Here is a 23,859-nt window from a genome sequence, read left to right as displayed (position 1 = left end):
TTAAGCTTTACCAGCCCAATGACATCTTCAAAGAACACCTCCGAATAATGACAGAGCTGCTCATGGCAGAGATGGAAGGCTCCAAGATCGAGGTCAGTCTTAGTATTGACAGCATTAATAAGACTTCGAAGGCAGTGTACAAGGAGCTGTGTAAAGATCTAGGTGCAGAGGAGATCTGGAGGAGCATGCTGCTGCAGCAACAGACGGTCATGCAGCACATAGTGGGAACCTTAAAGAGACATCTGGAGGCTCCAAAGAAGAAAACCGGCATCAAAGGGTTCTTCCGATCCGTCTTTAAGACCGTGGCCAAGCCGTTCACTGCCATGTTCCAACGTAGCTAGTCATCATGGGTTTTTTCTTTGGGTAGGTGGGACATGATGCAGGACTTCAGGCCCCAGAGGGTGTCAGTGTTTAACTCGCAGCAAGGAGGTGAAGGTTCACATCAGAGCCTTGACCCCATTGCTGTGAGGAGGCTCCCTGTGTAGGCATGGGTTTACTCCGAGCGCTTCGGTTTCTTCCCACAGTTAAAATAATTTAGCAAAAAAAAGTTAAATTAAAAAATCTGAAAAAATCTAATCAAAATGAAGTCCTGTATCATGTCCAGCTTCTTCTCTGTGCTACCAGCCACACTTGGTTTCTTCCCACACTTAAAATAATTTGCCTAAAAAATGTGAAAAAATAAAAATAAAATTTGAAAACTTAAATTTCTCATACAATATCTTTGTTTGCATTAAAAACTGTAGAGTTGTCAGTGATCTACAATGTGTATTTAAATAAAACACTAGAAACGGTTCTAGAACTTAGATGTGAACATGTTGTTGGCTGTGTCAGCAGCAGCATTAAATATATTTTGGTTTTTGCCTCTGTGTCTGACAAACGATCACACTTGGGGGGGGAACTCTCCTCATATTTTACAGCGGACACATTCAATCTTGTCAGAGGCCTTTTGACAACCGAAATGGGCTTTGAAACATTAGTAAAGTTATAAAAGTGTAAAAAAAATGTCGATAGAAGAAATCAAAACCAAAAAAGAAGCAACGGGTCAAACTGAATATTCAAATGATTTAAAGCAATATCATTGTGATTTTATCTTTAAAAAAAAACTGCTCAGATTCTCAGTTTATGGTGTCAACATTGTTTCATTATAGATACAGTACATCATTAGTTTATTACTAAATCATATAGCCTGTCAATTGTTATGTCTGTTGTTAAGCAAAAAGCATATTTCATTGATTCTCGTGGCTGGGAAATGAAAACATAATCAAGTGCAGATAATATTACTCCCCATGGCAATGGTAAATAAAGAGTAGAGCCTCAATGTGCAGCTTACATTTTTAAAAACACACTTTTAAACAACATTTTGTCAAATTCAGCTGCATCAAAGTTAAACTTGCTTATATATTTGGGGTTTTTTGGCCATTTTTACTGTAACTATAAGTGTGCTGTATTGTTTATTTGTATTTTTAATGTGCAGGTTAAGTTAGTAATAAAAGTGGAATATTGTCTTTAATATTTTTAACAATAAAATGTGATAAAAATTTCAAAATAGACACTAATGTAATTTCTTTCATGTCAGTTGCCCTACTCAAAAAAATAACTGAAATCACAACTTGAAACTTGAGTGTTAAATATGCGTTAGTGTTAAGGTATAACAGTACTGGTTTAAATATCCTACAACTAATTTAAAATTGTATTCATACCATGAACCCCCTAAAGTGTCCCCATCCTCATCATTTGTTTGTCCTAATTACTTTAAATACATTCTGGCACATTTAAGTCCCTGAAAAACTCACCTGCTCTCGGCTACAGTAGCTCTAGTGCAGTTTCTGTGTCCGCCAGAAGGTGGCAGTAGTCGCTCTGTAGAGACAGCGTGTGGTGCGTGTTTAGCAGGCTAAATTAAGCGGACTTTTCTGGACAACCACACCACCCTAACTTTTAACATTTGAATAAAAAGAGCTGAGAGCTACAAATCTACAGGGGCAATATATTATTTTAAATACATTACATTTTTTATATTTCTATTCTGGCTCTTTCTTCATTATGTAAGTCATAACAAAGAGTACGGTATAGACCTGCTCTAAAGTGTCTTGAGATAACTTGGGTTATGATTCGGCGTTATACAAATAAAATTTGATTGATTGCTTGATTGATAGTAACAGTCTGCTACACACAAAATATTTCAACAGAGTAATGGAAACTTAATAAACATGTATGTAATGTTGGTTCACACTTTCTGAAAACGCAGCAAAAGAAACAGTGAATACAGTCTTTGACTCTATCAACGAAAATCAACTAATGAAAAACATTTTTTAACTCTTTTACTGAGCCCCAAAATTGGTCTTTGATTGTAAAATCAGTGAAGGTAAAAAGAAGTCAGAGTCAGGGTGTATCTGTAGCTCAGCTGTTCGAGCACTTACCTGACACTAACCCTTCTGGAGGTTTCTGGGGACATTTCATGTATTTTTATTATAATTCAGAGAAATATTGTATTTTACTACAATTTAATACATGTCAAGTCATTTGCATAATAACTAGCCTTCTTTTGATATTTTAAGTACAATTTTTCACACAGGAGGAGCATATTTGCTCTTGACTGTTTTACTTGGTAATGACTCGGAGTAGTTGTTCCTCCACTGCAAAACAAAGTACTTTATCACTTGATGCAAAAACAATATTAAAATTCAATAATGCAATATATCAGTCCTGTCCATTGATTTGCAATATTGCCCGCAAGCTTTATTAAAACTAGAAGAAACAACAAACTAAACCTCTGACTAGAGACAAATGTAAAACCCTCACATGTATATCCTACATCACCAAACTCCAGTGGTGTGGATTTTATTTTTGGGGTCTTTTCATAGCTTATGTTTCCTGAATGGTTAATGCGTGTATTGATTTCATGTTTTAAATGGATATATATTGTTTTCTATTGAAATTGCATTACACATACAGTTTTCAGATGTCTCCGTCTGTCTCCTTGCAGATCACTTGTAGTGCTGGAACAGAGTGATGGAGCTGAAGGTGTGGCTGGAGGGTGTGGTCAGAGTGGTGTGTGGCCTGTCACTGAACACTTCCTGCCAGGATGTCGTTATAGCTCTTGCACAATCAGTTGGTAAGTGGCTCAGTTTTTCTTTCGACACAGGCTTGTTCACATATTCTAATGAGCTTTATCAGATAGGAATCTGTAGAGGGTTTGGTTTGGAGGAATACCGACTTTCCCTAAAGGTAGTCTAGATCAAAGATTAGAAATAACTCAATGACACGTCTGTTAGAATAAAGACAAAGGTCGGAGTTACAGTCCTATGTTTTATTCTGGAAAAGTTTTACTGGTTTCCATATCACACACTCAGATCACACTTATACAGGGATGAGACATCTGTAGAAGTCCAGATGTGTATATAGACTGTGCCCACTCACTCAGGTAGCAGAGGCGCAGGTACAGGACGGTCAAAGGTAGACGGGAATTTCCAAAAAGGTTTTGAACTTACCAAAAGATGGATTTTCTTGTTTCTGACCATGAAATATATTTCAGTCAGACAACTCACTTTGTTATAGTTTGAAATGTTTGTTGCAGCAGCAGAACACAGCTTGTGTTTGGCGTCCAGGCTCCGACCTCATCACTCCTCGCCGATTTATTTTACATGCTGAAATTGAGGAGTGATGAGATAACATCTTGAACCCCCCATTCGGACGTGCAGGTGGATGCTGGGGTGGTGGTGGGGCTGAAAGTAAGAGCGCAGTAATGGTGCAGGGCAGCGATGGCAATGACAGAGCAGAGGGAGAGACGGGAAATCTTAAGCAGCTAAAATAGACCGCTAATTGGGAGGAAGTGTTTGTCAGGTGATGTGGAAGTGACGATATCAATTATTAAATCAGTGCAGCTCGAGTTGTCTGCCTGAACTAGCTCGCAGGTGTCGCCCCATAAATGACCGTCTGTGAGATTTGCTGAGCACACGTCCAAAGGCATATACCCTGATATAAATGATCCTACAGTCTTTTCTCTTGTGCCACCCCAGGTAAAAAAACAGTCCGTTTGGCATTTTAGCTTCTGCATGAGATACATTGGGCCTCTAACTTACTGTATTGTAAGTGACGTAGTAAAAAGAACGGGAAAGTCCTGTTTAGCGAAGTAGTAGTAGCCATTGATGGGAAAAACAACACAGGATGTTCATCTTTCAGACCTGGGTTGCAGTCCTGTTTCATGTTGTGGTCTGACCTTCCCTTCCTGCTTGTATTTTCTGCAGCTTCTGGCTCAGCTGGGGCAGCAGGCTGCAGAGGTCCAGTTAATTCTGCGGAGGACGGGTCCCAGCCTCAGTGATGGCAGGGACACACCCACCAGAGAGGCTCATCCTCTGCCCAGACCATCAGAACCAGAGCCCCTTAAAGGCCGCACAAAGCCACACAAAGCTCTCACCTTCAATTTGGGTCCGTCAACAAGTCCCAGGAGGATGAAATCAAACAGGGCCTGGTCTCCATCGCCTCGAGCCTCCCCGGAACCAAGAGCTTCCCTGGTGTCTCTCCTTGATCCCTTTAACACTGTCAATGCTCTTCCTTCTTCCTCCTCTAAAGAAGAGGTGTTTAGGCAGATTCTGCAGCAACAGAAGAGGCTAGAAGACCTGGAGATTCAGCTTCAAGCTCCGGAGAGGGAGACGGATGTTTGGGAGCGGGACAGATCGTCTGCTGGTCTGAATCCGGTCCCAGCCGGGGAACTGGAGGAGCTGGAGCAGCGGCTGACGCAGAACCAGACAGAGCTGATGAACAGAGAACACTGGGAGAGACAGTTACAGGATGAGATAAACACAGAACGAGGTATGTCTTCACATCTGGTCAGTACGGAGGCCCTGAAGGTCAAAACAGCACAACAGTGGATGAGATGGAGGAGCTGGAGAGGATCGAGCTGCTAGCCAATGCTAAATTGTGTGTGTGTGTGTGTGTGTGTGTGTGTGTGTGTGTGTGTGTGTGTGTGTGTGTGTCTGTGTGCGCCTGTCTGTCTGTCTGTCTGTCTATGTGTGTGTGTGTGTGTGTGTGTGTGTGTGTGTGTGCGCCTGTCTGTCTGTCTGTCTGTCTGTCTGACTGTGTGTGTGTGTGTGTGTGTGTGTGTGTGTGTCAGTCACTGCCAGATTATCTCTTCAAATTATAGAGTGGATAAAAATAATGTTGATGCTATTCACAAAAATGAATATATCTTAATTGAACCTGTGACATGAGATCAGATTTGTAAATTATTGATCATTAAACTTTCACATTTATTAAAAGTGTTTGTTTTATTTTTGAAAACGGTTCGTGTGTATTTACTGTTTCAGTTCAGCTCATGATGCAGTTTATTTGCGCTCCATTAGAGGGCGTCAAAGCGCTTAACTAGTTAACGTGCTTACTGGCTAACATAATGAAGGAAGTGCTTAGATGCTAGCATTAGCGATAGTCTAAAGGTAGCTAATGGGTTATAAAATATGTCGTGCTTTGATATGTCGACAGATTTCCCTCCTTCACCATCAATGGTCTCATCGGTTGCTCATCTATGGAGAAGTGATTAAATGATAACAATTAGCAGGTGCCCTTTATTTTTACCATTTACAACCTGGAATACAGCAGTACGACTTCATGCAGTCCCTCCAGGATTTCACAGCTTTTTCTGTGATTGTTGCAGCTTAAAACGCCTCGCTGCTTTTTTTTAATTTAGGGTGCTAGCTGTGATGTTCTGAGGGTTTTTTTCTGTGTAACACATCACACATCCACTGTGAGCGGCCGGGACAAACACTCAATGAAGCCGCCTATCGGCTGAGCGAGCTGTTTGTCTTCTGACAATTGTTGTTTTCATAATCATTTGGTTTTATAACAATTGAATTTATAAATAAGGGGACATAAGCACATGTCACTTACATTATATACATTATCAATTTTCCAGAAGTTTAAATATGTTAGGCCTTATTATTTCTAGAATAACTTCATTTTCATTATGTTTGACAGAAAACTTGAAATAGAAATATCAAACATATTTATTACTTTAATTACTTAGTTTACCAAAGAAGGACTCTAACCTAGAGTGAAGTAAAACACAATAGAAATAAAACCTGACTAACTAAACGAGACTAACTGAACCGAACAACAAGTGAAACAGCACCCCTGCACCTAGTGTCACTGACAAAGAAGTCCTTACATGAGTGTGTAATACTTAAACTAAACTAACCCCTGGCCCAGTCCAGGTACGAACACGTGCCTCAGAACAACACACACGCTATAAACTATAAACATATAAAGATATCAATATTTCAATATGTAGATCGGTTTGTGCAAAAGATAATGAGTCCAGTTTAGCTGCTTGTAGCAGCTTTAAACATCCTCTATAATATGGACCATATTTTGTACTTATATTATTATAAGAAGTACATTTTATAACAATGAAGAGAAAATTTGGTCCACCTCTTAAAATGTCCCCAAGCTGCCCCCTTCAGGAGACAGACTGCCCTTCTGCCCGTCATTATGCCTTCTCTGAACTGGCAGCGGGCTTGTTGTGTGTGATGTGGCTGTTTTTCAAGAAACACTTGAGAATGATTAACTCGAAGCAAAATTAAACATTTTATTCCTGAAAGAACTTGTGTTGTAATAAAAATCCCTCGAAACATTCTTTAAGTATATGTTCTGCTAAATTATATTTAGTTTTTGTGATGCATCGTGTTTCAACAGGTGGCAGTTAATGTTATTATCTTATTGTCTGGGTCCCTTTTGTCAATTTCAAAACTTAAAACGTTTATTTATATCCAAGAATTACATTCCAAAAACTTCTGAACCTTTGACAAATAAAATTATAAATAAGAGTTACAAGAATAAGCTCAGTTTTTCTAGGTGCGTCACAGAAGCAGAATCACAACAGACACCTGAACCTACGAAGGCAAAGTTGAATGAGTTCCAGCCTGTCAGAAAACATTTAGTTCATTTTAAAGACGCAAACTCAGCTAAAAGAAACAAAGCGGAGCCCAACAAACAAAAGATGGAACTTAGCATTTCAGTCAACCCAACAGAGACCCTTAGTCCCACATCCACATGTTTCTGGACAAGCTGGCGGCAGCACAGCGGGACAGTTTGGAAAACGGGTCTCACGACAAAAAACATAAAAGAGATTGTTTCCGAGATGTGCGTGGATCTTATCCAAATACATTTATAAGGCATTGGAGAAGAGGGACTTGCAGCAAAGTCAGCCAAAATCATTCAGAAGCTCCTAGATTCAACAAGTCACAGAAAACCAAGTCCACAAGTTTCTGGGTGTCACTGACTCATGCAGAGGTGTTCGAAAGGACATCTGCTGCCGGAGCACGGAGGAGGTGACGGGGCTCATGGTCAAAGAAGTGAAGGAGAGGGTGAACTCCCAGCAAGGCAGCACAGGAAGCAAACCGCTCGCCTCTAAGTCTTTCGCCGGAATTACATCATGTGTTTCTAAGCTACCGTTACAACTCCCAAAAAGAATACTCACAAAAGAGGTCCAACCTACCAAACGGGTCAATGTCCTCGCCCGCAGCTTTGATCACAGCATCTAAGTGAAAAAGAAAACAGTTTAAATGTAAGACAGGAAACGGATATTGGTTGATAGATAGACAGACAGGTACTTTATTGATCCTGAGGGAAATTCATTTGGCAAACTTTAGCAACCACGAGACTGACACCAAAGCATTCAGGACAGAACAGATGATTTCAGCAAAACTGTAGTTATTCCTAATATGCTGTTGCGAAAGGATTAAAGCCCCAAAACATCTTTCGACACTTTTGACAGTTATTTTTCAGGCATAGGCACCTGCACTAGCCATTGACTGCTGCAAAAATAGCACATTCTGTGGACATGTCTCTTTGCTGCTGTTCAACACTGGAAATTTCCCCATTGTGGGATCAATAAGGGTTTTCTTATTCGATTCCTTATCCTACAAAATGCAGCTAAAACACAAAAAGAAATTTACCGAAAGTTGCCACAGCTCCTAACTGACACAACCGCTGCATGCGAGCTGCTGACACACTTCAGGTAGAAGCCGGACGATGCTAGTTTGTATAGAGTCGCTCTCATTGGTTATGTGACGTGGCTACGTGAAAGCTAACGCTGATTGGTTGTTTGATTTAGACCGGACAAGTTTTTTAACAAACTCGATACAAAGGGGCAGGCGCTCACAGTCACAGATCACAAGTCAACATCATTTCAATTTGATATTATTAGGGAAATGCAACGATCAAAATGTGTTATTTTAACCAAATTCTTATGAGATAATGTTGCCTGCTGTAGCTTTAAGTGCTGCTGGGTGGCAATTGTTGAATGACCCATGGGTGACCAATACATTTTTTCTTACACATAGTTTATCTATATATCAAACGTTGATTATTAATATGAAAAGTAACTAAAAGCTGTAAGATAAATGTAGTGGGGTAAAAAGTTTAATACACAGTCTATCTCTGAGATGTAGTTGAGTACTTTAGAAGTAGCCTATAAAAGGAGCAGAAAGTAAAGTACCTCATATTAATGCATAAGTACAGCACTCGGGTAAATGTACTTGGTTACTTTTAACCACTGAGTTTACTAATGGTAGCTAGTATATCTGCTCCAGCTGCAGGTAAACAAACTGAATCCACAACTGTATCAATGTACTGTATCAACTGTAGCCTCCAAATCTGACAAGACAAAAGTACTTAAATGTCCCCAAAATAAAAGCTTACTATTTGCCAGGGGCAGTAGCGTATCTCTGAAGGAGACGTAATGTAGCAGGCAGATCAAAACTCTGTTTGGCCCATAGAAATGTAGCTGAAATCAAATTACTACAATATTGCTCAACGACTCACTTTAATGACCTGTTTGACATAAAGGAGATTTTTATTCAACTTATTTAACGAGAGCATTTTCACATGTAAATCTCGCTGCTCATTCTGCTCTTTAGGCCCTACTCAACGTAAACTACAAAACAAACAAATAAACCACAATTATAACAACTTTGAAATAAATATTCCTTATTCTTGCAGGAATAAATGAAGCTATATAGTTAATAAAAGTTCTATATGAATAAAGTAATAATTATGTATTTTGGAGAAATAACCTCTGGATTTGTTTATCAATCCACATCAAGGATGAATTCATTTAATTAATCTGGGTAAGAGTCAAAACAGCGCCAACATCACCACCACTCCGACTTTTTATTTGTTTATTCCATATTTTTCTAGTCAAAACAATTGATGGAAATCGGTTGCAGCAAATAACGTACAACGCTAAGCTTTAATGCAGATTAAACAGTTAAGTTATATACAAATTCAACATCTTTTTAAAATGATTCTTTCATTTATTTATCTCGAACATGTTTAAATGGCAACATAAAGGAAAAAAAACCATTCAGGCAAATCACAATAACCGCATTCTTTCTAAAGAGTCTCAATTCATAACTAAAGTCTGTTCGAAAAGGCTGTAGGATGAAGTGAAAAAAAACTTATCTAGTCCTAACCCTTTTTTCTATAAGCTATATCAATTCAGTGTAGGCCGAAGCATTCAAAGTAACACTTAATACAGATACCTATAGCTAACCAGACAAAAAATGTAACAACCACATAATATTAATTACACAAGATACACAGTAGTGATATTAGTCTAGTTTAGCCTTTTGTTCTTCTGTTCTGTATCTGTTCAATATTTCAGTTATGAAGATTTGTTTAAATTTGCTTAACTATTATATATAACTTTATTTATAAAGCACCTTTAAAAACAAGAGTTTACAAAGTGCTTTGACAGCCAAGCAAGCAAAGCAAAGCAGAGAACGAGCAGATCATAAAACCTGCAAATCACAAAACAAGCAACTCACAGAACAAGCAAAGCACAAAACCCAATAGGCAACAGGAGAACCCACACAACCAAGACCAAGGGGACGAAGCAGGAAGAAGTAGAAAGAGTTAATAAAATAAAATAACTAAAAGAGATAAAAGAAAGGAAATGAGGCAAAAAGAAATAAAAGCTGTAAAAGTAATAGGAGAGATAGAAACCAGTAAAGGCAATAAAAACAACAGAAGAGCTAAAAGCAATACAAGCATTGACATCATCCAATTTGATGGAGGCAAACTGAAAGGACATTCACCTCCACCTATAAACTTTATTATTTATTTTCTACTAGGTCGGTTGTTCATCAGTGACGTCATAATATATCAGTTTGGATTAGGGTTCCGCATAGCCATTAAACAGAACGGTATTCCTATTTATGCTGTAAAAAGGCAAGACCTCTGAAATGAATTTGTCTGAAACCACCTTATCCTGGTTTACTGTGAAACATTTCATGTGACAACAATGCAAGTTATCATGGTATAACATAAAATGTATCGCTGTAAAAAACCATAAATTAGGGTTCTCTTGTTATTAGACCTTTAGTTTGTTTTTTGTTAGAATACGAAAATATCTTGTTATAAGATCAAAATAGTGTCAGGGTTTGGACTACAACAAAAAGGGAGAGGACCCAAGGTGCAGACCAAAAAAAAGTTGAATTAACAAAAGACAAAAGGGCAACAAACAAAAGCTTACTGGGAAACAGTCCAGGTAGAAATCCAACAAAAATATCCAACTGAAAGGCAAAACCAAAAATCCAACAGAAACATAGGGAGTCACAAGAAAGTCCAGGTACAGGTTCGGGTAACAGGATCACTGACAAAGATTGGGGATAAAGATGACGACGAACCGACACTGACACAAGGGAGCACAAAGACTTAATAAACCTGGGAGGTGAAGCTAATTAGACACAGGTGAGACAATCAAGGGCAGGTGAAAACAATCTGAAAGGCGGGAAACACAACAACAGAGGGAAGTAAAACAAGACATGACATACAAGGGGCAAGAACTACAAAATAAAACAGGAAACACTAGGAACCAAACTCAGGACTGACAGGACTACAAAGTAAAACAGGAAATTCTCTACATGAAATGCACAACTAAACCAGACTAAACCAAGACAGGAACACAATATACAAACTAAACAATAAGAACTCATGACAACAAGAGACAAAGTGACCGAGGAAAAAAGGACATGATATCAAAACACCAAAATATAAATCAACAACATAACTAAACCAGAATGACTCATAGTCTTGTTAGAACAATAAAATGTTGTACTCACAGGCTCATGTGATGTTACCTGAAGCAAAGGGACAAAGGAGGAAAACAGTCGAGGCTGAAGTTGGATTTCAGGCTGGACTTTAAAACTGTCCACCATGGTGGTCTGCCTGGAGGATGCCCAGATCCAAGCTTCAGGGAACATCTGCAGTTACTCCTCACAGGGTCCAGGAGCTTTCTTATGACGTGAGCATCTATAAAAACTCCAAATTCCATACTATACTAGCAGTACATACTGATTTGGCTAAAATGTAGTTAGTGCCTAATTTATACAAACTAATTTTTATCTAAATAGACACTAACGTTGAGGTGCAAGTTGTGGAAGTTTCGGACTCGTGCTCCAGCCAAAGTAACAGATCGAATGTCCACATATTTCTTCCCTTTAAAATATCACATCCTATTATTAAACACGTTTTCAGAAATCACAATGTCCAATAATCCGTCCAAAACTGTTTGCTTCAATCCACACCTGCCAGCAATCACCTGAAGCCCTATACAGAACAAGGCTCCAATTAGTGTTCAGTTACCAAATTCCAAATAAATACAAAATGATCCCCACAAACGATCTAAGTAACAGAAGTTCTCATGGCAGGAGAAATGAAAGACAGAAAAAAATCACATTTTGGCTCCAACATGTAGCCTACTATATAAAGTATGCAGTATGCAAACAAAAGCAAAATGTGCAGTATGCCAAAAATAACGCCACAACGCCAGTTAAAATAGCGGACAGCAGCATTCAAGCATCTCATTCACCATGAACTTTCATTCATCTTGGGACAATTTACACATGCACACACATCTCTGTGACGTAAGGGAGACACACATGCAGAAGGGATAGTGAGTGTGTGCCACATTCTCCCTTGACAGTTGAGGTTCATAAGTGACAATAAAGAAAGCACAAAAGAAAAGGACAGGACTTAATTAAAAGATCTGTGGTTAACATAACTGTTACACTTCAGGCCCCAGTGGGAAGCTCCCCCGGTGATCTTCTGACAAGTATGAACTGCAACAGAGGGCCTTTTTTATTTTTTTTATTTTTTTACAATATGTGATATATTACTATAAATAGGCTATATGAAAGAGAGATTTGTTTCATTAGTTCTGTGACAAGAAGGCTTTCTGTGGGCCGCCAACAGAAAACCCACATGGGGGCAAATAATGCTGTAAAAATGGGTAAAAACTTCCCTGGTTAAACCACATTTTTTTCACAGTACACCCGCATAGGCATGTTTGCTGTTTTAGGAAATTAAAGTCCATTTTTTGGGAGGGGTCATTATTCTTTAAGCTTCCTTAGACAGTTAATTTTAGAGCAATAAGGATGACAATTGGTCCACTACCTTAAATGCCCCTTTACTGCCCCCCTCTGGAGACTTATCTTAATGCCTTCTATGAACTGATCAAACTGAAGGAGTCTGTGGTCCTGGTTTTGTTTGGATTTGAAAAAATACAAAAACTGTCTGTTCAGAACTGTGCCTTTTTGGAATGTTCAACACATGAGAAAAAAAATTAAATAAAGCAAAACATTTTATGAAGAACTTCCTTCACTGATACACTTCACACAATTATATTTAGTTTCTGTGATACATCATGTTTCATCAGATAGAAGTTAATATAACATTACTATCTGGATCCCTTTTGTCAATTTCAAATCTCAATAAAGTTTAAAAATAAATAAATATATTTTTTTTTTTAATTTAAAAAAAAAAAAAGCCATTTTATATGACGTCATGACAGTCCAACCATATTAGAATTACATTCTAACAACTTTCCCAATGACGTCATCGTCAACGTCAAGACATCAAAGCCAGCCTTTGAAGTGAAATGTTATAAACTGAAGTGGTGTACAGGTCCGTTTTTCTCAGTGCGTCACAACAGCAGAAGTTATTTTAGTTCCAGCCTGTCAGAAGACATACATTTGTTTATTTGTTTAAAGGGATCCCCTTAGCTCTCAGGGCAGCAACTAGTCTGCATCGTTTCAAAGACACGAACTCAACTAAAAAAAAACAATGCAGAGCCAAAACACACAAGAGGAGATGGAACTCCACATTCCAGGCATTCCAACCGAGACACTTCGTCCGATTGTCATCAGGTTTCTGGACAAGCTGACGGTGGAACAGGGGGTCGATCTGGAGAGTGGATCCCACGGAACAAAGGTAAAAGAGATAGTTTCCGAAATGGTTGTGGATATTATTAGCATATTATCCAAATACATTCATGAGATGGTGCAGAAGAGGAACTCACTGCAGAGTCGGCCGAAAACTGCAAAAGGCTCTTGTGGATCCAGCAAATCCCAGAAGAGCGTCACGGAGGACCAAGTCCGCGAGTGTGTGGGTGACTCTATTCCATTGACCCTCGCGGAGGTGTTGGGTGTTCGAGAGGACATCCGCTGCCGGAGCACGGAGGAGGTGACAGAGCTCGTGGTCACAGAAGTGACGGAGAGGGTGAATTCCGAGCGGGGCGGCGTGTCCAAGGCTTTCACCCGAAGACTGAAGAAAATTGCAAAATGCGTTATGTATATTCTGGAAAATATAAAAAAGAATATGTCATTCCTGCCTGAGTCAAGTGACGAAGATGAATCTCAGACATCAGAGGAACCAGAGACACAGCAGCAGGAGGAGAAGGAGGAGGAGCTGGATGTAACCAGGGGGTCATATCAGACCCCCGTAACGCCACTGGTGGAGGATGAATCACCAAGGACTCTTCCCATGAAAAGCTTGAAAGCCACAGCTTTTAAAAGAATCAAGTCAATCCTGGAGGCCCAAACAAATGATATCGCTGTCTTTGATGGTGATAATGAGGTTTCAAAGGAAGAGTTAGGCCTGCTTGTGTCCAGCTCTGACAAAGACACAGACCAGGCAGCTTCTGACATTGTGGAAGTTATTATGGCCAACGCTGAACTGGAGTCTGAAGACCCACCTCACTGGAGATGTGTGTCAGTGATCTCATCTGAACCAACATCCTGCTGGACAAAGGTGTTGAGAAGAATAGAGGCCTTTTTCATCCAAAAGTTTGCCAAGAAGTCAATCCTCAACGTCGTGGCAAAGCTTCAGAGAGTGTTCCAAGACATCTTACCAAAGAAAGACAAAACATCGATGAAGCTGCTAATCGACGGCGTGGACTGCCTGGTGGAGGACATGATCCCACCAGAAGAAGAACAGGACGGGAGAGCGGGCACAGATGTGATGTGTCTGTTCAGGAGAATGGCCAGAGACATCACTAACGGTCTGCATGAATTCACACAGAAGATGCTGGGTGAATTCATATTCAATAATCTGAACCCACAGAAGAAACAAAAGGTGCACATCATGGGTTTTATTCGCACCGAATTCGACAGGCTTATGAAGCTGATGTGGAACTGGCTCAACCAGCAGGCGGGGAAGTATGAGAGGAGTACACACCCGTCTACTGGTGCTCTGAGGCTGATTGAGGGAGTTGTGAAAAGTCTCTCAGGACGTAAAGCTTCTTGGTTACAGGAAGAAACACAGACGACACCCCTGTTAACCGCAGCACCAGCTTCTGTCACTGATGAGCCAGCTGTCATTGACAAAGCAAAGGAGACAGCACAGCCAGCAACAGGTGAGACGGAAGGACTAAAATGGGACAAACTGACCTGTGAGGTTATGGTGTCAGGGCTGGCATATCAGATTCTTAAAAAACTTAAGCTTTACCAGCCCAATGACATCTTCAAAGAAGACCTCAGAATAATGACAGAGCTGCTCATGGCAGAGATGGAAGGCTCCAAGATCGAGGTCAGTCTTAGTATTGACACCATTAATAAGACTTCGAAGGCAGTGTACAAGGAGCTGTGTAAAGATCTAGGTGCAGAGGAGATCTGGAGGAGCATGCTGCTGCAGCAACAGACGGTCATGCAGCACATAGTGGGAACCTTAAAGAGACATCTGGAGGCTCCAAAGAAGAAAACCGGCATCAAAGGGTTCTTCCGATCCGTCTTTAAGACCGTGGCCAAGCCGTTCACTGCCATGTTCCAACGTAGCTAGTCATCATGGGATTTTTCTTTGGGTAGGTGGGACATGATGCAGGACTTCAGGCCCCAGAGGGCGTCAGTGTTTAACTCGCAGCAAGGAGGTGAAGGTTCACATCAGAGCCTTGACCCCATTGCTGTGAGGAGGCTCCCTGTGTAGGCATGGGTTTACTCCGAGCGCTTCGGTTTCTTCCCACAGTTAAAATAATTTAGCAAAAAAAAGTTAAATTAAAAAATCTGAAAAAATCTAATCAAAATGAAGTCCTGTATCATGTCCAGCTTCTTCTCTGTGCTACCAGCCACACTTGGTTTCTTCCCACACTTAAAATAATTTGCCTAAAAAATGTGAAAAAATAAAAATAAAATTTGAAAACTTAAATTTCTCATACAATATCTTTGTTTGCATTAAAAACTGTAGAGTTGTCAGTGATCTACAATGTGTATTTAAATAAAACACTAGAAACGGTTCTAGAACTTAGATGTGAACATGTTGTTGGCTGTGTCAGCAGCAGCATTAAATATATTTTGGTTTTTGCCTCTGTGTCTGACAAACGATCACACTTGGGGGGGGAACTCTCCTCATATTTTACAGCGGACACATTCAATCTTGTCAGAGGCCTTTTGACAACCGAAATGGGCTTTGAAACATTAGTAAAGTTATAAAAGTGTAAAAAAATGTCAATAGAAGAAATCAAAACCAAAAAAGAAGCAACGGGTCAAACTGAATATTCAAATGATTTAAAGCAATATCATTGTGATTTTATCTTTAAAAAAAAACTGCTCAGATTCTCAGTTTATGGTGTCAACATTGTTTCATTATAGATACAGTACATCATTAGTTTATTACTAAATCATATAGCCTGTCAATTGTTATGTCTGTTGTTAAGCAAAAAGCATATTTCATTGATTCTCGTGGCTGGGAAATGAAAACATAATCAAGTGCAGATAATATTACTCCCCATGGCAATGGTAAATAAAGAGTAGAGCCTCAATGTGCAGCTTACATTTTTAAAAACACACTTTTAAACAACATTTTGTCAAATTCAGCTGCATCAAAGTTAAACTTGCTTATATATTTGGGGTTTTTTGGCCATTTTTACTGTAACTATAAGTGTGCTGTATTGTTTATTTGTATTTTTAATGTGCAGGTTAAGTTAGTAATAAAAGTGGAATATTGTCTTTAATATTTTTAACAATAAAATGTGATAAAAATTTCAAAATAGACACTAATGTAATTTCTTTCATGTCAGTTGCCCTACTCAAAAAAATAACTGAAATCACAACTTGAAACTTGAGTGTTAAATATGCGTTAGTGTTAAGGTATAACAGTACTGGTTTAAATATCCTACAACTAATTTAAAATTGTATTCATACCATGAACCCCCTAAAGTGTCCCCATCCTCATCATTTGTTTGTCCTAATTACTTTAAATACATTCTGGCACATTTAAGTCCCTGAAAAACTCACCTGCTCTCGGCTACAGTGCAGTTTCTGTGTCCGCCAGCAGGTGGCAGTAGTCGCTCTGTAGAGACAGCGTGTGGTGCTGTAATCCATACGAGAGCAAGTTAAACAGATTTAAACGGTTGTGATATATTTTATCCCAGAGTGTAAAAGGCTGCATTTAATGTTGTTTTGCTTTGATTTCAGGTATGACGGTTTAAAGCAACACCAAACACATACATACATCTATAGACATAAATAAGTGTGTTTAGTTTTTATTGATATTTCGTGACAATTTTTATGTTTAGCAGGCTAAATTAAGCGGACTTTTCTGGACAACCACACCACCCTAACTTTTAACATTTGAATAAAAAGAGCTGAGAGCTACAAATCTACAGGGGCAATATATTATTTTAAATACATTACATTTTTTATATTTCTATTCTGGCTCTTTCTTCATTATGTAAGTCATAACAAAGAGTACGGTATAGACCTGCTCTAAAGTGTCTTGAGATAACTTGGGTTATGATTCGGCGTCATACAAATAAAATTTGATTGATTGCTTGATTGATAGTAACAGTCTGCTACACACAAAATAATTCAACAGAGTAATGGAAACTTAATAAACATGTATGTCATGTTGGTTCACACTTTCTGAAAACGCAGCAAAAGAAACAGTGAATACAGTCTTTGACTCTATCAACGAAAATCAACTAATGAAAAACATTTTTTAACTCTTTTACTGAGCCCCAAAATTGGTCTTTGATTGTAAAATCAGTGAAGGTAAAAAGAAGTCAGAGTCAGGGTGTATCTGTAGCTCAGCTGTTCGAGCACTTACCTGACACTAACCCTTCTGGAGGTTTCTGGGGACATTTCATGTATTTTTATTATAATTCAGAGAAATATTGTATTTTACTACAATTTAATACATGTCAAGTAATTTGCATAATAACTAGCCTTCTTTTGATATTTTAAGTACAATTTTTCACACAGGAGGAGCATATTTGCTCTTGACTGTTTTACTTGGTAATGACTCGGAGTAGTTGTTCCTCCACTGCAAAACAAAGTACTTTATCACTTGATGCAAAAACAATATTAAAATTCAATAATGCAATATATCAGTCCTGTCCATTGACTTGCAATATTGCCCGCAAGCATTATTAAAACTAGAAGAAACAACTAAACCTCTGACTAGAGACAAATGTAAAACCCTCACATGTATATCCTACATCACCAAACTCCAGTGGTGTGGATTTTATTTTTGGGGTCTTTTCATAGCTTATGTTTCCTGAATGGTTAATGCGTGTATTGATTTCATGTTTTAAATGGATATATATTGTTTTCTATTGAAATTGCATTACACATACAGTTTTCAGATGTCTCCGTCTGTCTCCTTGCAGATCACTTGTAGTGCTGGAACAGAGTGATGGAGCTGAAGGTGTGGCTGGAGGGTGTGGTCAGAGTGGTGTGTGGCCTGTCACTGAACACTTCCTGCCAGGATGTCGTTATAGCTCTTGCACAATCAGTTGGTAAGTGGCTCAGTTTTTCTTTCGACACAGGCTTGTTCACATATTCTAATGAGCTTTATCAGATAGGAATCTGTAGAGGGTTTGGTTTGGAGGAATACCGACTTTCCCTAAAGGTAGTCTAGATCAAAGATTAGAAATAACTCAATGACACGTCTGTTAGAATAAAGACAAAGGTCGGAGTTACAGTCCTATGTTTTATTCTGGAAAAGTTTTACTGGTTTCCATATCACACACTCAGATCACATTTATACAGGGATGAGACATCTGTAGAAGTCCAGATGTGTATATAGGCTGTGCCCACTCACTCAGGTAGCAGAGGCGCAGGTACAGGACGGTCAAAGGTAGATGGGAATTTCCAAAAAGGTTTTGAACTTACCAAAAGATGGATTTTCTTGTTTCTGACCATGAAATATATTTCAGTCAGACAACTCACTTTGTTATAGTTTGAAATGTTTGTTGCAGCAGCAGAACACAGCTTGTGTTTGGCGTCCAGGCTCCGACCTCATCACTCCTCGCCGATTTATTTTACATGCTGAAATTGAGGAGTGATGAGATAACATCTTGAACCCCCCATTCGGACGTGCAGGTGGATGCTGGGGTGGTGGTGGGGCTGAAAGTAAGAGCGCAGTAATGGTGCAGGGCAGCGATGGCAATGACAGAGCAGAGGGAGAGACGGGAAATCTTAAGCAGCTAAAATAGACCGCTAATTGGGAGGAAGTGTTTGTCAGGTGATGTGGAAGTGACGATATCAATTATTAAATCAGTGCAGCTCGAGTTGTCTGCCTGAACTAGCTCGCAGGTGTCGCCCCATAAATGACCGTCTGTGAGATTTGCTGAGCACACGTCCAAAGGCATATACCCTGATATAAATGATCCTACAGTCTTTTCTCTTGTGCCACCCCAGGTAAAAAAACAGTCCGTTTGGCATTTTAGCTTCTGCATGAGATACATTGGGCCTCTAACTTACTGTATTGTAAGTGACGTAGTAAAAAGAACGGGAAAGTCCTGTTTAGCGAAGTAGTAGTAGCCATTGATGGGAAAAACAACACAGGATGTTCATCTTTCAGACCTGGGTTGCAGTCCTGTTTCATGTTGTTGTTTGACCTTCCCTTCCTGCTTGTATTTTCTGCAGCTTCTGGCTCAGCTGGGGCAGCAGGCTGCAGAGGTCCAGTTAATTCTGCGGAGGACGGCTCCCAGCCTCAGTGATGGCAGGGACACACCCACCAGAGAGGCTCATCCTCTGCCCAGACCATCAGAACCAGAGCCCCTTAAAGGCCGCACAAAGCCACACAAAGCTCTCACCTTCAATTTGGGTCCGTCAACAAGTCCCAGGAGGATGAAATCAAACAGGGCCTGGTCTCCATCGCCTCGAGCCTCCCCGGAACCAAGAGCTTCCCTGGTGTCTCTCCTTGATCCCTTTAACACTGTCAATGCTCTTCCTTCTTCCTCCTCTAAAGAAGAGGTGTTTAGGCAGATTCTGCAGCAACAGAAGAGGCTAGAAGACCTGGAGATTCAGCTTCAAGCTCCGGAGAGGGAGACGGATGTTTGGGAGCGGGACAGATCGTCTGCTGGTCTGAATCCGGTCCCAGCCGGGGAACTGGAGGAGCTGGAGCAGCGGCTGACGCAGAACCAGACAGAGCTGATGAACAGAGAACACTGGGAGAGACAGTTACAGGATGAGATAAACACAGAACGAGGTATGTCTTCACATCTGGTCAGTACGGAGGCCCTGAAGGTCAAAACAGCACAACAGTGGATGAGATGGAGGAGCTGGAGAGGATCGAGCTGCTAGCCAATGCTAAATTGTGTGTGTGTGTGTGTGTGTGTGTGTGTGTGTGTCTGTGTGCGCCTGTCTGTCTGTCTGTCTGTCTATGTGTGTGTGTGTGTGTGTGCCTGTCTGTCTGTCTGTCTGTCTGTCTGTCTGTCTGACTGTGTGTGTGTGTGTGTGTGTGTGTGTGTGTGTGTGTGTGTGTCAGTCACTGCCAGATTATCTCTTCAAATTATAGAGTGGATAAAAATAATGTTGATGCTATTCACAAAAATGAATATATCTTAATTGAACCTGTGACATGAGATCAGATTTGTAAATTATTGATCATTAAACTTTCACATTTATTAAAAGTGTTTGTTTTATTTTTGAAAACGGTTCGTGTGTATTTACTGTTTCAGTTCAGATCATGATGCAGTTTATTTGCGCTCCATTAGAGGGCGTCAAAGCGCTTAACTAGTTAACGTGCTTACTGGCTAACATAATGAAGGAAGTGCTTAGATGCTAGCATTAGCGATAGTCTAAAGGTAGCTAATGGGTTATAAAATATGTCGTGCTTTGATATGTCGACAGATTTCCCTCCTTCACCATCAATGGTCTCATCGGTTGCTCATCTATGGAGAAGTGATTAAATGATAACAATTAGCAGGTGCCCTTTATTTTTACCATTTACAACCTGGAATACAGCAGTACGACTTCATGCAGTCCCTCCAGGATTTCACAGCTTTTTCTGTGATTGTTGCAGCTTAAAACGCCTCGCTGCTTTTTTTTAATTTAGGGTGCTAGCTGTGATGTTCTGAGGGTTTTTTTCTGTGTAACACATCACACATCCACTGTGAGCGGCCGGGACAAACACTCAATGAAGCCGCCTATCGGCTGAGCGAGCTGTTTGTCTTCTGACAATTGTTGTTTTCATAATCATTTGGTTTTATAACAATTGAATTTATAAATAAGGGGACATAAGCACATGTCACTTACATTATATACATTATCAATTTTCCAGAAGTTTAAATATGTTAGGCCTTATTATTTCTAGAATAACTTCATTTTCATTATGTTTGATAGAAAACTTGAAATAGAAATATCAAACATATTTATTACTTTAATTACTTAGTTTATTATTTATTTGCAAGAACTAAAAAGTGGGATTTGTCAAGAAAAACTTAGTTATCTAAAAAAATAACTACTAAATAATGTGGTGCTAAATTACACACCTCTTTAAAGACAGTTTTATTTCTGTGATATTTAAACATTATACATATTATACAATATAATATTAAAAACATTCTTCTCAGTTCAATAATGTTATGGGTTGTCATGCATTTAACTGCGAACAGGTGTAACCTTATTTAAGATAGAAAGCAAAGGCAGAAAACTGGATTGTAAAAACAAATGTATAACTTACAACAGGTGAATTATGGGACAATAAACAATTGGCTAAATTACTGTTACGACCCAGCTCGCAAGGGGAAAGGGAAGCAACATGAAATCATTCTTGGTAGAGCAAAGTTATCTATTACACAGCAGAGTGATTGATCAACAACAACAAAAGTGTGGCTAAATACAACTGAAAATGGGCCAGCGGGTGCTGCTGAAATCAAGAAATAATCATAACCAAAGAAGGACTCTAACCTAGAGTGAAGTAAAACACAATAGAAATAAAACCTGACTAACTAAACGAGACTAACTGAACCGAACAACAAGTGAAACAGCACCCCTGCACCTAGTGTCACTGACAAAGAAGTCCTTACATGAGTGTGTAATACTTAAACTAAACTAACCCCTGGCCCAGTCCAGGTACGAACACGTACCTCAGAACAACACACACGCTATAAACTATAAACATATAAAGTGTAGCTGCCCTCGGCATCAATGACACAGCGGTAGAGTTCGACTGGTGCTCAATCTGGTCTTTATTTGTCACACCGTGAAACTAAAACATACAAAACATTGTCAATTCATACTTACAGTTTCAGTTAAAATTGCTCAAACCAACAGCGTCAGTAATTTACAATGTTATAACAATTCCCTCGCTTCGCCTGCCAAGGGTTCAAATTTTGAGCTGGCGACAGGTATGCCTCCATTCACAGAAAAGCACAAACAGAGTTCAATCATAACAATTATTTAACGCCACACACCTTCTGACCTTCCTGCACATACACACACACACACACACACACACACGAGCTCCTGGGTTGAATTGACAAAAGTTGGCGTGTGACGACACACCCGACCTTTTATACAAGTTCCGGGGCGAGCCGCTCAAACCCCGGAACCTGAATACACCGACCAAATGCCGGTGGCCACTTGTATAAAGATATCAATATTTTAATATGTAGATCGGTTTGTGCAAAAGATAATGAGTCCAGTTTAGCTGCTTGTAGCAGCTTTAAACATCCTCTATAATATGGACCATATTTTGTACTTATATTATTATAAGAAGTACATTTTATAACAATGAAGAGAAAATCTGGTCCACCTCTTAAAATGTCCCCAAGCTGCCCCCTTCAGGAGACAGACTGCCCTTCTGCCCGTCATTATGCCTTCTCTGAACTGGCAGCGGGCTTGTTGTGTGTGATGTGGCTGTTTTTCAAGAAACACTTGAGAATGATTAACTCGAAGCAAAATTAAACATTTTATTCCTGAAAGAACTTGTGTTGTAATAAAAATCCCTCGAAACATTCTTTAAGTATATGTTCTGCAAAATTATATTTAGTTTTTGTGATGCATCGTGTTTCAACAGGTGGCAGTTAATGTTATTATCTTATTGTCTGGGTCCCTTTTGTCAATTTCAAAACTTAAAACGTTTATTTATATCCAAGAATTACATTCCAAAAACTTCTGAACCTTTGACAAATAAAATTATAAATAAGAGTTACAAGAATAAGCTCAGTTTTTCTAGGTGCGTCACAGAAGCAGAATCACAACAGACACCTGAACCTACGAAGGCAAAGTTGAATGAGTTCCAGCCTGTCAGAAAACATTTAGTTCATTTTAAAGACGCAAACTCAGCTAAAAGAAACAAAGCGGAGCCCAACAAACAAAAGATGGAACTTAGCATTTCAGTCATCCCAACAGAGACCCTTAGTCCCACATCCACATGTTTCTGGACAAGCTGGCGGCAGCACAGCGGGACAGTTTGGAAAACGGGTCTCACGACAAAAACATAAAAGAGATTGTTTCCGAGATGTGCGTGGATCTTATCCAAATACATTTATAAGGCATTGGAGAAGAGGGACTTGCAGCAAAGTCAGCCAAAATCATTCAGAAGCTCCTAGATTCAACAAGTCACAGAAAACCAAGTCCACAAGTTTCTGGGTGTCACTGACTCATGCAGAGGTGTTCGAAAGGACATCTGCTGCCGGAGCACGGAGGAGGTGACGGGGCTCATGGTCAAAGAAGTGAAGGAGAGGGTGAACTCCCAGCAAGGCAGCACAGGAAGCAAACCGCTCGCCTCTAAGTCTTTCGCCGGAATTACATCATGTGTTTCTAAGCTACCGTTACAACTCCCAAAAAGAATACTCACAAAAGAGGTCCAACCTACCAAACGGGTCAATGTCCTCGCCCGCAGCTTTGATCACAGCATCTAAGTGAAAAAGAAAACGGATATTGGTTGATAGACAGACAGGTACTTTATTGATCCTGAGGGAAATTCATTTGGCAAACTTTAGCAACCACGAGACTGACACCAAAGCATTCAGGACAGAACAGATGATTTCAGCAAAACTGTAGTTATTCCTAATATGCTGTTGCGAAAGGATTAAAGCCCCAAAACATCTTTCGACACTTTTGACAGTTATTTTTCAGGCATAGGCACCTGCACTAGCCATTGACTGCTGCAAAAATAGCACATTCTGTGGACATGTCTCTTTGCTGCTGTTCAACACTGGAAATTTCCCCATTGTGGGATCAATAAGGGTTTTCTTATTCGATTCCTTATCCTACAAAATGCAGCTAAAACACAAAAAGAAATTTACCGAAAGTTGCCACAGCTCCTAACTGACACAACCGCTGCATGCGAGCTGCTGAC

General features: G+C 39.7%; 2 protein-coding genes across 2 annotated transcripts; both read left to right on the top strand.

Moving 5' to 3' along the window:
* Positions 1 to 374: 374 nt before the first annotated feature.
* LOC138588830 (ras association domain-containing protein 8-like) lies at positions 375 to 4,904 on the top strand. The gene is made up of 4 exons (XM_069659080.1): positions 375 to 464; positions 2,995 to 3,048; positions 3,699 to 3,728; positions 4,245 to 4,904. Exons 1-4 carry the CDS (start codon positions 375 to 377, stop codon positions 4,902 to 4,904), a joined length of 834 nt encoding a protein of 277 aa, XP_069515181.1.
* A 10,237-nt stretch (positions 4,905 to 15,141) lies between these two features.
* LOC138588820 (ras association domain-containing protein 8-like) lies at positions 15,142 to 19,853 on the top strand. The gene is made up of 4 exons (XM_069659071.1): positions 15,142 to 15,231; positions 17,944 to 17,997; positions 18,648 to 18,677; positions 19,194 to 19,853. The coding sequence occupies exons 1-4, from the start codon at positions 15,142 to 15,144 to the stop codon at positions 19,851 to 19,853; spliced, it is 834 nt and encodes a 277-aa protein (XP_069515172.1).
* Positions 19,854 to 23,859: the final 4,006 nt, after the last annotated feature.

Source organism: Semicossyphus pulcher, unplaced genomic scaffold, assembly GCF_022749685.1.
Source record: "Semicossyphus pulcher isolate SPU_LCO1_2020_fin unplaced genomic scaffold, fSemPul1.0.p SCAF_1, whole genome shotgun sequence".
NCBI classification, from domain to species: Eukaryota; Metazoa; Chordata; class Actinopteri; order Labriformes; family Labridae; genus Semicossyphus; species Semicossyphus pulcher.
The sequence above is the reverse complement of the archived record's forward strand: the minus strand, read 5'-3'. Positions and strand labels throughout refer to the sequence as shown.